The following is a 14,399-nucleotide window of genomic DNA, read 5'->3' on the forward strand; positions in this document are numbered from 1 at the left end:
CAAAATATGGTATTTGCACCCAAAAAAAAAGCTTTCATGGGAACGTTCTCTTGCTTTTCAGTTCTTAAAATGGGGCTGAAATCCCTGAAGATAGTCAAGCTTAACAAAAGTACCTTGCTAGTGGAAAAATAGTTTCTTAGCGAAAGTTCTTCACAAATTGTTCAAGGGAAAGTTTTGAGATTTTGTCAAAAGTGTTCACAGGAAAATATAAAACATTCCCCACTGCAGTTATTAATCAGTTCTCAAAGGCGGTGCTTAGCCAGTAGAAGCCTTTGCAAGCACAGGGCTATGAAGAGATACTGCTCTCATGCTCTATCAACACAGGTTTTAAGATAAGGCAGCTTATGCATGTCAGCACCTCACATAGGTCTGGTGATGTGGCAACTGCGACTTCAGTGAGATGACAGCACAGGCCTATTCATGGACTAGTTCAAATCAGGACAGTAAACTTGCTGCTTAAGCAGACACTAATGCACAGCTGAATTGTTTATGAGGATATAAAATTGTTGCTGTATCAAATTTAGTAGGCATTTGTGCATGAAGTTGGGTGACATAAGTGAACATCATGAGTTAGCCAGTTTGCAGAGGACAAATGGCAATGGCTCCTTTCCAGATTGCTGCTTCTTTCCCAAAGGGTGGAAGACAGTGAAATGTGTTAACCATTCTTCCAAGGGAGATCTTTTCTGTTGCCATCTCAGCTCAGACTATCATAGGCAGTAATGCCTAGTAGGGAGCAATAATGCTCAGCTCTGCATGGCAACTGTGGGAGGTGACACGCTGTCAAGCCTCCGCAGCTGACACCTGAGTCTTGCATGAGAAGAGCGGACTAGATTCCAACCTGAGAACATCTGGGTTATGTTACCTACAGTCTACATTAGACAAAAGCAGTTTTCCTCATCCCACCACCTCCAAATCCTAAAAAAAAAAAAAAAAAAAAAAAAACCATTCCTACCTAACAGCTGCCAAACCATTTTCTGGCTTTGCTTCCAAGTCTGTAATCTAAAGAAGGAAAGAACGAAAATCAAACAAATTTATTACTGCTGCCTTGTAACAATGTGTAGCAGAAAATACTAGTGTCTGTGGAGTTACACACGTGTTGCAAAACCCATGGAAACGGACTCACTCTCACATAAGCTTTACATCAGGCCACATAACTCCTGGTACCATGAAGCTGACAGCAAAATTTCAGCTCCACCAAGGGCTTAAAATGAGATCATGCCTTTTTTTCCTCATCTCCTGCATAACAAAGGCTACAGAGTTTAAGCCAGTCACCCCTTGTACTGAGTCATGTAACACCCTCCAAAAAAGTATTTGCCTTGATCTGAAGATAGCAAGAGATCATCATCCACATGAGCTTCTTTCAATGATTAGTTACAATTAAGCACGAGTACTTCACTCCTGCAAAACCTGCAACTGCCTAACTTTCAGACCTTGATTTTTGGCATACTTACAGACTTCACAGAAGCCTAGGGCCAAGAAGAACCATTAGGTTACTGCTCTGATCATCATGTATCACTCATTTTCCCTGACCCTCAATGCTTAGGACATTAAACTGTTGTACGGTGTAGGCAGAGAGCAAGAGAAACCAAGATGCACTGAGCTTGATTGTGCTGTCTCTGCAGACACACCCCTGAAATGGCCACCTGGTTGAGCACACTGGGGACTGAGAGTGCCTCTCCTGGAGATCACAGCTCAGTAATTAACATGATCTACGCTCATTTGAGCAGAGCCTATTTGGGGTGCAGTGCTGAAAAAAAAGACAGCAAAGACAGCCCTGCCCTGAAGATTGTACGTCATACAAAAAGAATACGGAGCAAGGCTCTTGGTTGGTAGAAATCCGCAGCCATGCCATGTCCCCTTAAGTTGGCATGGGAATTTCAGTTTTTGCTGCCAACAGACGGAACCTAGGCAGGCCAAAAGGGACTGAATCTACCTTCAGAAACTGACTTTCTCTCAGAATTTTCCAGCCCTTTCTCTACACATTCTTCGTGATGTTAAACCATGGGCTTCTGAGACCAAGGATCCAGAATTCCAGTGTACCTAAAAATGCCTATTGTGCTTCAGTGCGATACGCTGACCCACAGATAATTTATGCCCTAGATAAACAAATAGTCACAGTGAAAAATAAAAGTCAAAGCAATAAATAATAAACAACATCATCATTTTCTTCTATGGAAGACCCATGGGGATTAAAACTCTAGTTTGTTGCAGAGAGGCCAGCCAAATTATTACTCCACGATCCCCAGAGCTCTCAAATTCATTTCCTGCCTGCTCAACAGCCCGTAAAGGAGAAGAAAACAATTTCAGATTGGATCCTTCCAGGAATGCACCCCTATCTGAGTGAGGAGGCCAAACCCAGCAGTGAGGAAAGATGCCGTGGGCCATGGCTACTCAAGGGCAAGCCCTGCAACACAGCAGTGACTCTAGCATTGCCTTTGTTGCATTGCAATGCTGGAAAAGCAAGTATCATTTACTATACTGTCTTCCACACTTCCCTTATCTACAGCTGAGAATGACAAGTCAATTGCATCACTCAACAGCACAGCTGTTCCCCAGTGCATGTCAGCCTTCCTGTTCCAGGGTGGGCATTAATTTAAGCACAGGCTAGATAGCTAGGGCAGCACAGAGATACACTGAAACTCGGAGACTGCTTTGCTCCAGACTGTCACAGGCTTTCACTTCTTAAGGACTGTATGAAAATCACTGTATGAGTATTCGTTTCCTAAGCTAACAGCACACAGTCATTAGGGTCACAGGGAAATAACATTGTGCAGTAATGAGCCCCAGGCTTTAAGCCATAAAGCAGAAAAGAAAAAAAAAAACAAAACCCAACCCCACGTTAGGAAAAAATAAATCCCTAAAACTTTTCATTTTAAAAAACAGTTACGTGATTTCTACCATGCAGTATTGAATGTTTGGTGTGGCAACCCTGCAAGGCTGAGAAACTGCAAAGAGAATGGATATTTTAGCATAAGGATGGATTCTGTTGGCATTTACACACCTGCCACACGTGCAATAATACCATTCATTTCAAGAGAGCCTCTTAAGATACAGCTACACTTAAAGATGCATGAATCTGGCCCTATACACTCCATATGCTTCTCTGATTGTTGCAGCAATGCACAAACGTCCAAACACAGCCGGCTCCGCTGCAGAGCTTGAAATGAGCTTCATCATTTATTCTGCTCAGCAAAACAAGTGGGCCTTCTGTGCATTTTCAATAAACACTTGCAATAACTAAACCCGGAATCATTCCTCTGATGCTGTTATTGCAGCCCAGCCCTAGAGCCTCTTTAACATCTTTGCTTTAAAAAACCATCTTTGGGGGGAAATCTCCAGCTCTGTTTCCTCAGCTTTCTCAAGCTCTGCTGCCCAGCAGGCATGATTTTGCTCTCCCACTGCAGCGTTCACTGGATTAAAGTGTGCCCAGAAACTCTCAGATGCCATAACACCTCTATTAATCAACCAGCAGAAATGTGTACAGATCCAGCGCTGCTAGCTACGAAGTCAGGTTCAGAGCATCTGAGAGCAATCAGACAGACACTGCAACTGAGCAAATGAATTAATGAGCCTATTACACCATTGTATCATCGCAGTCACTGAATTAATACTGTATTTACACTTCACTCCCACACTCACTAAGCGGCTTGATAGGTTTCCTTCTGCCTCAAAAACAATTAAGCTGTATACTGATTTTTCCTTCATGGTGTAGTTAAAAGGAAGAGACAATCCTTGATATTGCAGGGTGAAGCAAAGGCTCTGTTGTTCTCCATTCAATATTAATTTTGAGTACTCAGCTGGGTTCTGTAGAGAAAACAGACGTGGTTACACTTTCTTCAGATTAGAAAGGATCTGACTCTTCCCACCAAGTGCAACCCTACCTTCTCTTCAAGGGACTCTCTAAAGAGAGGTCAGAGCTGTTTTCTACAGCAAAAGACCTATGGTGATATATAGGCTTTGAGCTAGTCAAGCCAGAGCTTGGAGTACCTTCCATTGCCAATGGTCTGATGACTAACAGACTGCCCATCTTTAGTCCCAAATTAGTTTGACCTGTAATCTGAAGCTGAAATAGGAAACAACCCAGTGCCCATGCCCAGTTAAATGCCTTCCCATTTCTTTCCTACTCTGGAGGTAATACTTTTCACATGCCATCCCAATCCCAGCATTAATGCCTGGTCTGAGCACTGAAATATTTGAGTTGAATGTCTCTACATGCTCATCTCAGTACAATTATCCTTTATTCCAAATTACTCATGAATCTAGTTAGCCATTTCCTTCTTTGCCATAGAAATATGTCTTCAGACTTTCCATTTCTGTCTCATCAATGGAGATAATAGACTCCATTTTTAAAGTTATTCCCATGCACTTCTAATGTGATGAAGGAGAACAAGCTCTAGTATCTGTGGATCCTGGAAAAAAGCCCACCCTTTCTTCAATGGGACACAAGTCAGGCCCTCTAGCCCCACATATATGCTTACCTGAAAAGCCTCCACAGGCTGCTGAAATAAGTCCTTGTCTTGGATTGTCACTTGAACAGGGTTCTTTGCCAAATTCAGGACCCGAATTAAACTTTCTTCTGGGACAAGTCGAGGCATATCGGTTTCCTAATTAAAGTAAAAGGCTTTAAGTGCCATCTATGTGCTTTATTAGCACTTTAATATCTCTTCATTTTTAGCCATAATAGTCTTCCTCTCTGTAATGACACTTTTCCATCTCTTCCTCATCAAAAGTTCCACTGAGAGAAAACTGAACATAAATCTTATTTAGGGAGGTTTTCTTACAGTAGCTCAATAGCCAACCTATCATTCCACCCAAAAACTGCTCTTCACACCACTAAGCATACGGGCTATACAACTGCTGGGTAGGTAGAACAATGTCACTGCTTTCATTATACAGCTCCCTAGTGCCTGGATTTAACCAACTGCAATATCAGAATGGAAAAATTGTGCTTAGCTTTCAAAAGCAGTGACCAGAATAATTATTTCCCACTGCTGCCAGTGACTGGGAAAAGAATTAGGCCAGAAACTAAGCGGTTTTGAAAATCTCAGTCCAGCTCCATGTCTGTAATCGGTACTTCTGCATCACTTAACACCATGCTCTCTAACAGCTGACTCTATAGATTCCCTGTTATCCGAGAAAGGGAAGACAATGCCTCTAGCACAGAGGTATCTCTTTCTGTCAGGCATCATTTCCTAGAAAGAATACATTGATAAGTACCAGCCTTGTACTACCTGTAGATCTAAAATGAATCATATTTTTTTTTAAATCCTTTTTTCCCCACTTTATTTGCAAGTACCTGTCAGCAATACTTCAGAGATACTCATTTTTTTCTACCTCATCCTATAATTTTAATATTGCAGGCAGGGCAGTTTGAACTGAACTCAGTGGGGAGACGTAGTGGCATAAAAGACAAGGTGACACTGATTTCCCTATACCCACATGCTGCTCTGGACTAACAGGCCTGTTAAAGTGAGTCAGAAAATTCCATTATTGTGGCTTATCACTTGTACTATCCACAGCCAAGTGAAGGTGGGCCACTCTATCCCCCTCTTTGCTAGAGTTTTTAGTGGCATTCCAGGTAAAAATTCCATGCTCATGGAGAGGGTAACCTCTAATTCACCTTGCCTCTGCCTGAGGAGTCACTGGCAGCCAGAGCAGACTTTCAAGTGTTTGGCCAGAGCTGCTGGTGGTAGCAGTGACAGCATTCCTTTGCCCGTGTAAAGAGATCAGAAAGAAGCCCTGAACCCAGAGTCTCATTTCAGCAGGAGACTTGGGAATGGATTCACCTGAGCAACCAGCGGATGTTAAGAGTCCAGTGCTGTGTGCCAGCCACACTGACAGAACATTGTAAGTGTACATGGAAGCTTTAAAAATTAATCCTATAGTAACTTTTGTGAGACAAAGGTTAGCCAAAGTCTGCACGAGGCTGGTCACGAGCCAGAAACAAACAGTACAAATCTGCAGGGGCTAGCATTCAATCTACAAGAAATTTACTGCCATCCTGTCTGGGGATGCCTGGCAGTCCCTGATGCCTGTGTCTACAGAAATGACTGCATCCACCTGCCTCACAGGAGATGAAGTCTGTCTTGTAAAACATAACACCCCCACCCTAAAGTAGGAAAGTAATTAAATTAAAAAAGCAAAACCACCACACACACAACAAACCCCAAACAGTAAAGTATAGGCAAGCTACAGTAAGAAATAGGAGAGAGAACAGACTACCTTTTGGGAATTAATCACTAGCATTAACTAGATGTCTGTCAAGCACTTTGATGATGGAAATCTAGAATATAGACCAATACAGATGACCGGCACAGCAAAACTGCAAAGACTAGAAAGAGCAAAAGAGACACAGACAAAGAGAGGGAAAAGTAGACAAAGTAAGAATTATCATTAGCAACTGGATCAGTATGCTTCATTGTAAAGAACACATTAAAAATTATGATTAAGGAACAGGATGGTTAAAAGGATTATCTAACAGGCATCAATAAAGACATCCCAGGGAAAGAAAGTATTTTGAGGAATCCCTTATGCTATACTTACATTTATTTTGACTTCTACAATAGCTGCAAGTCCAAACGCCATCCCTGCAAGGATCATACCTGTTGCCATTTTCCTAATTGGTCTATGAAGCAAATGAAAGATGTGCCATTAACAAAAAAATAAGTCATTTTAAATATAAAATACTATTTCTCAGAGCCAAAAATGCCAAAACCAAGTAATAATCTGTCCAACAGGTGGCACCAGGGATGACATGCTGGTTAAATTGCAATCATTTAACTTTAAACTATTCTATTTTTCTGTATGGGGCCAGCACTGAAGCCAATTAAAACTGGTGTGCCATTAAAAAAAGCTCTTTGCTTGCAACTTTCATATTATCTTGTTCCTAGCTCTCCTAGTGGGAATAACTCATGGGATTTATGTTAACCTGTGATGTTGGACGGAGAACTAGAAATTACTTATCTTCAAGCCCCTTTTGGGAAAGGCAAAAAAAAGAGTAGCATGCTATTTAGCAGCAGGAGGAGAAAAATGCATAGTTTGTGTCATCAATGTTTCTGACCATCTGTGGCACCATTCTGGGTTATTTCTTTTGCCAATACATTTACATTTCTAGAGAATAAAAAGCTTGCTTCTGAACTTGGAGCAAAACTAGTGTAACTCTACCAAAGTTACATGAGACAGTGACATGAAGCAGAATAAAATAGGCCCAGAATGGCAGGTCCAAACTGAGTACTGAGTTGCTGAGATTGGAAACAAGTCTAGTTTTAGATTCAGCAGTCTCCAATCTTTGTAAAGGTCTGAACCCACATTCCAGATTGACTGTGCTGTTGGAAATCCAGATTAGGAACACAAATTCTGTCTCCTGGTTTTGTCTATCCAGCATCTTAGTTTGGATTAGGAACATGCTTTATAAGCTCGTATCTTACTTATTACCCCTTTCCATGCTGTGGTTCACATTGAGAAGTGGTGCTGGAGCTCAAATTGCACTGACAAAGTAAAGCCATGAGTGCACATAACGTAATTCCATCGCTAAAGGCTATCAAGTCCACACAGACAGACTACAGATACTCTAAAGTAAAATCAGCAAAACTGCATAAAATGGGTTTCAGAACCAACCTGGAGATCTGCTCCTATTACACTGCACTTCTTGCTTACATAGACAAGGGATAACATCGATAACAATGCTTGGGCCATATGGAAATTGTCTTACCTACTCACTGGTTCAGATCCTAGTGTGGAATCTACTTTCACACCACCACATGTAGCCCACATACAACAGTGAACTTGGCCCCACAGGCACCTTTCAGGAAAGGGACTATTTAGGGATGATGTAGGAGATAAAGTGAAGAACACGATGAGGGAAGGACTCTCTTAAAGAGGGACTATTTGTATTGCTTTCAGGGAGAATCTGTACAGAGTAGAATCCAGCATCACTGAATTTTCCCCTCTGGAATTTCCAGGGCTTATGGAAGGTGGTGATGCTGCCTCTTGCAGCTGAAATAGAAGCACATACTGGGAAGGGTGAAAGGAAATTTGTGTTTCTCCTCCTTAAAAGCTATTCTGCACAGTTCCTGCAAAAGAAAAAGCACTGAGGCATCGGCATCATCCCAAAGTACTTACGTGAAATTAAATTTGCACATGTTTATCAGGGGATAGAGCCCAAGGTCAAAAATTGGGATGAAGACAAGAATAAGAAGTGGATTTAAGAACTGCAATACAAAAGAATGGGATTTTAGTGACTAGAAAGCAACTTTCAGTAATTAAACTAATAAAGCACTGTCCTCCAGAAATAATTCCATTACAGAAAGAACACGAACAAACACTTTAAAACCTCCTTTTAAAATATAATCATAGTTCACACTTCAACAGCTTCTGCTATTTAGTTTTCACAAGCACAAATACATTTTATTCATATCCTCCCCTCCAAGAGGTAAGCAAGCATCACTGGCACAGTTTCCCTGAAGAGAGAACCTAAAGCATTATGTTTTTAAAGAGTACAAAATCCACTGACAATAGAAGCAGGTGACCTTCAGCGCTTTGGTGGGACCTTACAGCAAATCAGCAATAATGGAAACATCTTGGGAATTCAGCAAAATCCCGGAAGAACAGGTACTTTTGTGTGAGACTGGCAATTTCTCACACTTCCACAGAGTCTTGTAATCCCCCAGGAACTAAGTTCCTCCTGAGAGTGGCAGAGCTTGTTTGCCAGTCAGCAGTGGCAGAGCAAGGAAAGAGAGAATGATGGAGAGCAAGCAGAGAAAAATGCTATTTCAGTTTCAAAGGAAGATTTCAGGGAACAAAACAGCTTTGGATTTCTCCAGAGCTGTTCAATGTAAAACCTGTAATCAACTGTGACAACATGGCACCATCTTGAAGCCTTCACATTTTCATCTGCCCCCCACAAAGGGAGGAAGGAAACATATTTCAGGTACAACACTCATCCCAGCACATGGGCATGTTAAAAAAAAGACATAGTTTGTATCCTCCATATGCCAGCACTAGTTCAAGAAATACTACGTTGGAATATCTCCCCACCTCTGTACTATTCTACAAGATTCGACCTCAAGGATGTTAGGACATCCTTGGAGTCTTCTGGATCCCAAGACTAAGCTTGTAAAACAGTGAGCAATAAAGGCAGAGTCCACACCACAGCAGTCAGCAGGAGCACTGCTATTACCTTCAAAAGGAGCAGAGAAAGGCCACTGGTCCCATGAGAAGAATAAAAATGAGAGAGAAAAGGAAAATATATTTCTAAGGGTTATTTCCAACCCTATAGTATTTTACCTGCATTTGGTCAGGCTGAAGGACATATATTCCCTGAAACAAAAAAGATTGCAAGTGACTCATAAACACCATAATAAAACAGTGCATATGGCAAACAAGCAACCAGTCCAGTAGAGACCCACAGCAGCAAAGGCTTTTCCCTCAAATGCTTTATGTTGGCTTTAGCAGCTAATATTGTTCTCCTGACACTTCTCTTCTAAGGACACGGTGTTTGATGGGAATCATTTTGCAGAAGGAAGCTTATACTCAGTCCTTGATATATAGCAGCTAGGACACAGCCTGTGACAGTTACTAAGACCCATCTTTCAGACTGGCTGTGCTGGGAACTAGGCAAGTGGGAATGAATAGGCATGTTAATGTCCAACCTGGGATTTGATCTTAGCTTTTCCTCCCTGCCTGATTCTGTAATGGGAAAAGCCCAAATCCTACAAGTGAGTGCTCCCAAGCTTCAGGACCCGCTAAGCTCTTTTGGTGATTCTCCTGAGCACCCCACAATGGTAACAAAAGACTATCCCTGAGACAGTGGGCTACCCAAACACCTCTTTCCTCCCTCCATCTGCCAAGGGTACCTAATGGGCTTTGTTCAAATGTGACTTCTTTGTTTAAGCCATATATATAGTCCTCAAGGCTATAAGTAGTGCCTCATCCTTTCATCACTGCACTCAGCCCCCTCAGTTGGGCATGGTCAAAAGGGGTAGACAGAAGGGTCCCAGTCCCCAAAAGGGACTAAGGAGCTGTCTCCAGGGAGTGTTTGGTGTTTGCATGAACTCCAAGCAATGGTCTTCATTTGAAATTAATTTGAAGAGGGGAAAAAGAAAGAAAACAGTATCTATCCAGATTTCTTTTGAGATCACCAAAGCCAAGGAAATGAATATTGGCATTTTTCCATTTGAAAGTTGGTCAAAGACTGAAGATCTCAACATAAAACGGACATGGAGCTGTTGGAAGAAGTCCAGAGGAGGGCCACGAGAATGATCAGGGGACTGGAGCACCTCCCATATGAAGATCGGCTGAGAAAGTTGGGGCTGTTCAGGCTGGAGAAGAGAAGGCTGCGTGGAGACCTCATAGCAGCCTTCCAGTATCTGAAGGGGGCCTACAAGGATGCTGGGGATGGACTCTTCCTTAGAGACTGTAGTGGTAGGACAAGGGATAACGGGTTAAAACTTAAATGGGGGAAGTTTAGATTGAATATAAGGAAGAAGTTCTTTACTGTAAGGGTGGTGAGGCACTGGAATGGGTTGCCCAGGGAAGTTGTAAATGCTTCATCCCTGGCGGTGTTCAAGACCAGGTTGGACATAGCCTTGGGTGACATGGGTTAGTGTGAGGTGTCCCTGCCCGTGGCAGGGGGTTGGAACTGGATGATCTTAAGGTCCTTTCCAACCCTAACTATTCTATGATTCTATCTTTCCAAGAAAACGTGGTATCACCTCAATGTTGCCGTTAATTCTCACCTCCATGAGTTGGGACAGCTCACCAGTGGAGGGTGGATAAGACTGAATTACAAGCCAAAAATCTACCCAAGGTGGTGTGACAAAAGAGCCCTGAATATGTCCTTCTCCACAAGGAAGAGTTTAATGAGTGGAAGCTCCTTAGATCTGCTGCTGATGGATCACCAAATATAAGTGTGCAAACAGCTGAGAAAGTTTTTTAAATACACATCACAAAGACTGCACAAATTTTCATTGCTTCGTATTTCTGTAGTGGATAAATACAAAGTTGTAGTCCTTTTCCTGCCTATCTGAATTAATTAAGCTTTATGACTACCACACGCTGAGATCCCAATTTTTAACAGGAGTGACATAGAAGGGTTCAAATTTGGGGCTTTAAGTCAATTTGAAAATGGGCATTTACAATCCTAAATTCTGATGTGAGCATCCACAGCTAAGATATAAATGGTCTGTTAAAACCTATATGTCTGGAAACCATCCCTATATAGTGGCATGTTCAGGCAGATATGTGATCCAAATGTATCTGCCATTGCACCCTGTACCATTTACCATTCACATCTTTGAAGAACTTTATGCATGCTAGTTAATCCTCACCACATCTCTACCCTATACAACACACGATTCCTGCACACGATACATTTTAATGTATCACCAAGAAAGCCAGAGCAGAAATGTAAAACTACAGTAGCTCTAGTTACACCTTACAAGGAATGTGTGAACTTTCCCCAACATCTCTGTCTTCAGTGGGGGTATCAGGCTGTAAACCTTACCCACTCAAGGTCGCAGAGCAACCAGTCGTCAGTTGGTCAGCACTCCTGAACCTGCAGGCTGCTGATGGCTCCCCAGCCAACATGTGCTGTGTTGAACTGAACATGACTGCACAGAACCTCTCACTTCTAATCACCAAAAGTGCAACTCACCCAGACGTATCAAGCAGATGCTCTTAGTATGTAAGACTCTGGTTACAAAGCAAGAGCAGTGATGTTACTACTAGTCTTATCAGCCCTGGTGACATTAAGTACTTACAAAATCAGCATTCATTTTTGTGGCTTGCAAAGTCCACCTGGATCCCTAAGGAGAAAACAGACAACTGTGAAGCCTTCAAGATGTCTCATGGAACTAGAAAACACGGGGACAGAAAAGACTACAGTGCTGGAGGTCTTATTTCCCTTCTATTTCTTTTCTTCCCTCTAATACCTGCCAGTAAGCAGGGCACACTCTGCCTTCTCACCCTCCTGCACCAGACACCTGGCTGGACTGCAGAAGGTTGGCCAGCAGTGATGGTGGATACTGCCTTAGCAAGCCCACGCACACCTTGTAGGAGACATGGCACTCTGTGTCCCGAGAATGCTTTGGTCTTACCCTGGAAAGACAAGGGTGCAAACCCAGGCTGGTGGGCAGACCTGCAACACACTGTACTGTACCTGCTGATCAAACAGGGCCCAGAACATTGGCAGTGGTATAAAGAGGAAGAGAACTCGTGTCACCATTTTAACCTCCCCAATCAGCTGTTTCTGTAAAGGCAATGGGAAAAAGGTAAGATGGGGGTGGAAAAAGCCAAAAGGTGATTCAAGCCACAAAACACGAGAACTATTTCTTTCTGCATGGCAGTTATTCATTGCACTTACTCATGAGAGTGGATGTACTTGAATTTCTGCATTTCAGTGCAGCACCTAAACTATTCAGTAAGGGTCAGGAGAGTACAGACTTTATGGGATGGGACAGGACAAATGAGAGCCTGATGCATGTGAGGAGTGCTGTGGCCAGGCCAGTCTTACTGTCTCCCCTGTGTGTTTGCTTGTCTTCCCCCAACAAAGCTGCCACATAAAACATTGCTTACCGAGTATTTTTCTGATGCCCAGTCCAGCCAGTGATCTCTCTTTGGAATCTGACTGGAGCGGTTTTTCAGCCGGTTTTTAATAGCAAACTAGGAAGAAAACCAGGTGAGTAACTCCCTCACGGTTTGCCTACCCTTGTCACATTGCCAACTCAAGCTGCCCTCCCCATCCCCATATGTAAGCAGTGCCGGAAAATTGCCCCCAACGTTTGTTTCATGCTTGATTTAAAACCTGCTACATGATAAAGCTTTAGATAGAATTTCTTCAGTTCCCTTCCAGAAAGCACCTGTTGGATTGGGGAGGAAATGTGCTGGGGAGGAAATACCTCATCCAAAGTAACCTCTAAACCAGAACTCACTTCCTTCTTGTTCTGTAGACCTTTCTTTGCAAATTACTGGTGCAGCCCATGCCTCATTCACTCCTAGACCATCTTTCAAATTTGTTTCTCACTGGAGAAAGCAGTGACACTGAAGCTGTAACTTGTTTGTTTATGCTGTGTGCTCCAGCCACTGAGCATACTGAAAGCAGCCACTCTGGCAAAAAGAGTGGCAGACTTCACTTAGAAATCCTGTCTTTAAGATCTGGCCTTTTCCCCAAGATAAATCTGTCACTAGGGCTGACCTAGGCAAAACGAAAACATCTCCTGCTAGCAACAGCTTCCTGAGAAAAAAAAAGAGACCTTATCCACTTATTAAGAGGGTGAGGGTTTTTTTTACATACTATATTCAGCTCACACACTATGAAAAATAATTGATAAGGCTATAATGCAACTTCAGCAGGTGTCTCTTGCATTCACATGAATATGGTGAATGTGCATAATATGAATGTGTATGATTACTGTCTGCTGAACTGATAAACTTCAGTAAAATTATTCAGCTGAAAAAAATTGAGTCATATATCTGATATTCTCCAAGTTTCTGAATTGTCCTTTCAGTTCAGTCTCCACCAGCAGCTGCCACTAGTGGCTCTACTGACATCAACTGAACACTTCATGTAGCTAAGGAAAAACAATTGAAATGTTGAAAGAATAAACTAGGACATAAACATGTTTCTTCCTCCTTACAGCTCATCCACAAGGTACTCAGGAGCAGCATAAAGAACTCCAAATGCCACCTCCCTTTGCACTTTTCTGACCTGCAACCTCAGAATCATGCATGAAAAAGAGAAAATGGCATACACTTACACCGATGCATTTACACACTTCCAATAAGATGTTCCCTTGTGGTGGTGTTTTTCTGTACAGTCCACTTCCAGCAATGAACACAACTGAAAAATATTGTAATCCAAATGGGAATTCACATGACTGAGGCTCAATACTACACTGGCTTCTGGGAAGGATCCCCCACCCCTGTATTCCACAGAAATCCTATGCCTTCAGGGCTTACAGGATCGAACTTTTAACAGAATAAATATACAGAACTCCTTTAATGCCTTCACATGGAAGAAAATGCAGCATCCTACAAGAGGCAGCATGATTCCTAGGAAGTCACCATAATCTCATCATCTGCTCTGGCACAACAGGCACCTCTACATCTGATTCACATTGGAAAACAAAGTTCTGAACATTCCCTCCATCTATGCTTTTTGTAGGCTAAACTTGAAATAAAATCCATATTGAATTGCTGTAAATCACCCCCGACTCATTGCAATTGTGTGAGGATTAATCCAGATCCAAAGCAGGCCTTTTGTACTTGCATATCACACACATTTCAATGGAAACAGCCACTAAGGTCACTGCATCACACACTGGTGTTAACAGAAATTACCTCTATTTATGGTTTCTATGAGGGTATATACAATTTAAGACATTGTTTTGCCTGGGTTTTCT

The 14,399-nt window shown here is 42.3% G+C and overlaps 1 protein-coding gene across 10 annotated transcripts in view; it reads right to left on the minus strand.

Moving 5' to 3' along the window:
- The window catches only part of SLC15A2 (solute carrier family 15 member 2), a 66,469-nt gene that overhangs the window by 8,015 nt on the left and 44,055 nt on the right, over positions 1-14,399 (minus strand). For all 10 annotated transcript variants that reach the window (XM_061370077.1, XM_061370074.1, XM_061370076.1 and 7 more), the window contains 10 exons: positions 13,755-13,837; positions 12,574-12,660; positions 12,158-12,247; positions 11,760-11,804; positions 9,286-9,318; positions 8,122-8,210; positions 6,544-6,625; positions 4,479-4,604; positions 3,640-3,804; positions 953-999 (listed from right to left, as the gene is read on the minus strand). In XM_061370077.1, the coding sequence (XP_061226061.1) occupies positions 953-999; positions 3,640-3,804; positions 4,479-4,604; positions 6,544-6,625; positions 8,122-8,210; positions 9,286-9,318; positions 11,760-11,804; positions 12,158-12,247; positions 12,574-12,660; positions 13,755-13,837 (847 nt within the window). The remainder of the gene's footprint in view (positions 1-952; positions 1,000-3,639; positions 3,805-4,478; positions 4,605-6,543; positions 6,626-8,121; positions 8,211-9,285; positions 9,319-11,759; positions 11,805-12,157; positions 12,248-12,573; positions 12,661-13,754; positions 13,838-14,399) is intronic.

This window comes from Neopsephotus bourkii, unplaced genomic scaffold, assembly GCF_033783945.1.
Source record: "Neopsephotus bourkii isolate Nb327-2 ecotype Australia unplaced genomic scaffold, CSIRO-AGI_Nbou_v1 NB_1526, whole genome shotgun sequence".
Lineage (NCBI taxonomy): Eukaryota > Metazoa > Chordata > Aves > Psittaciformes > Psittacidae > Neopsephotus > Neopsephotus bourkii.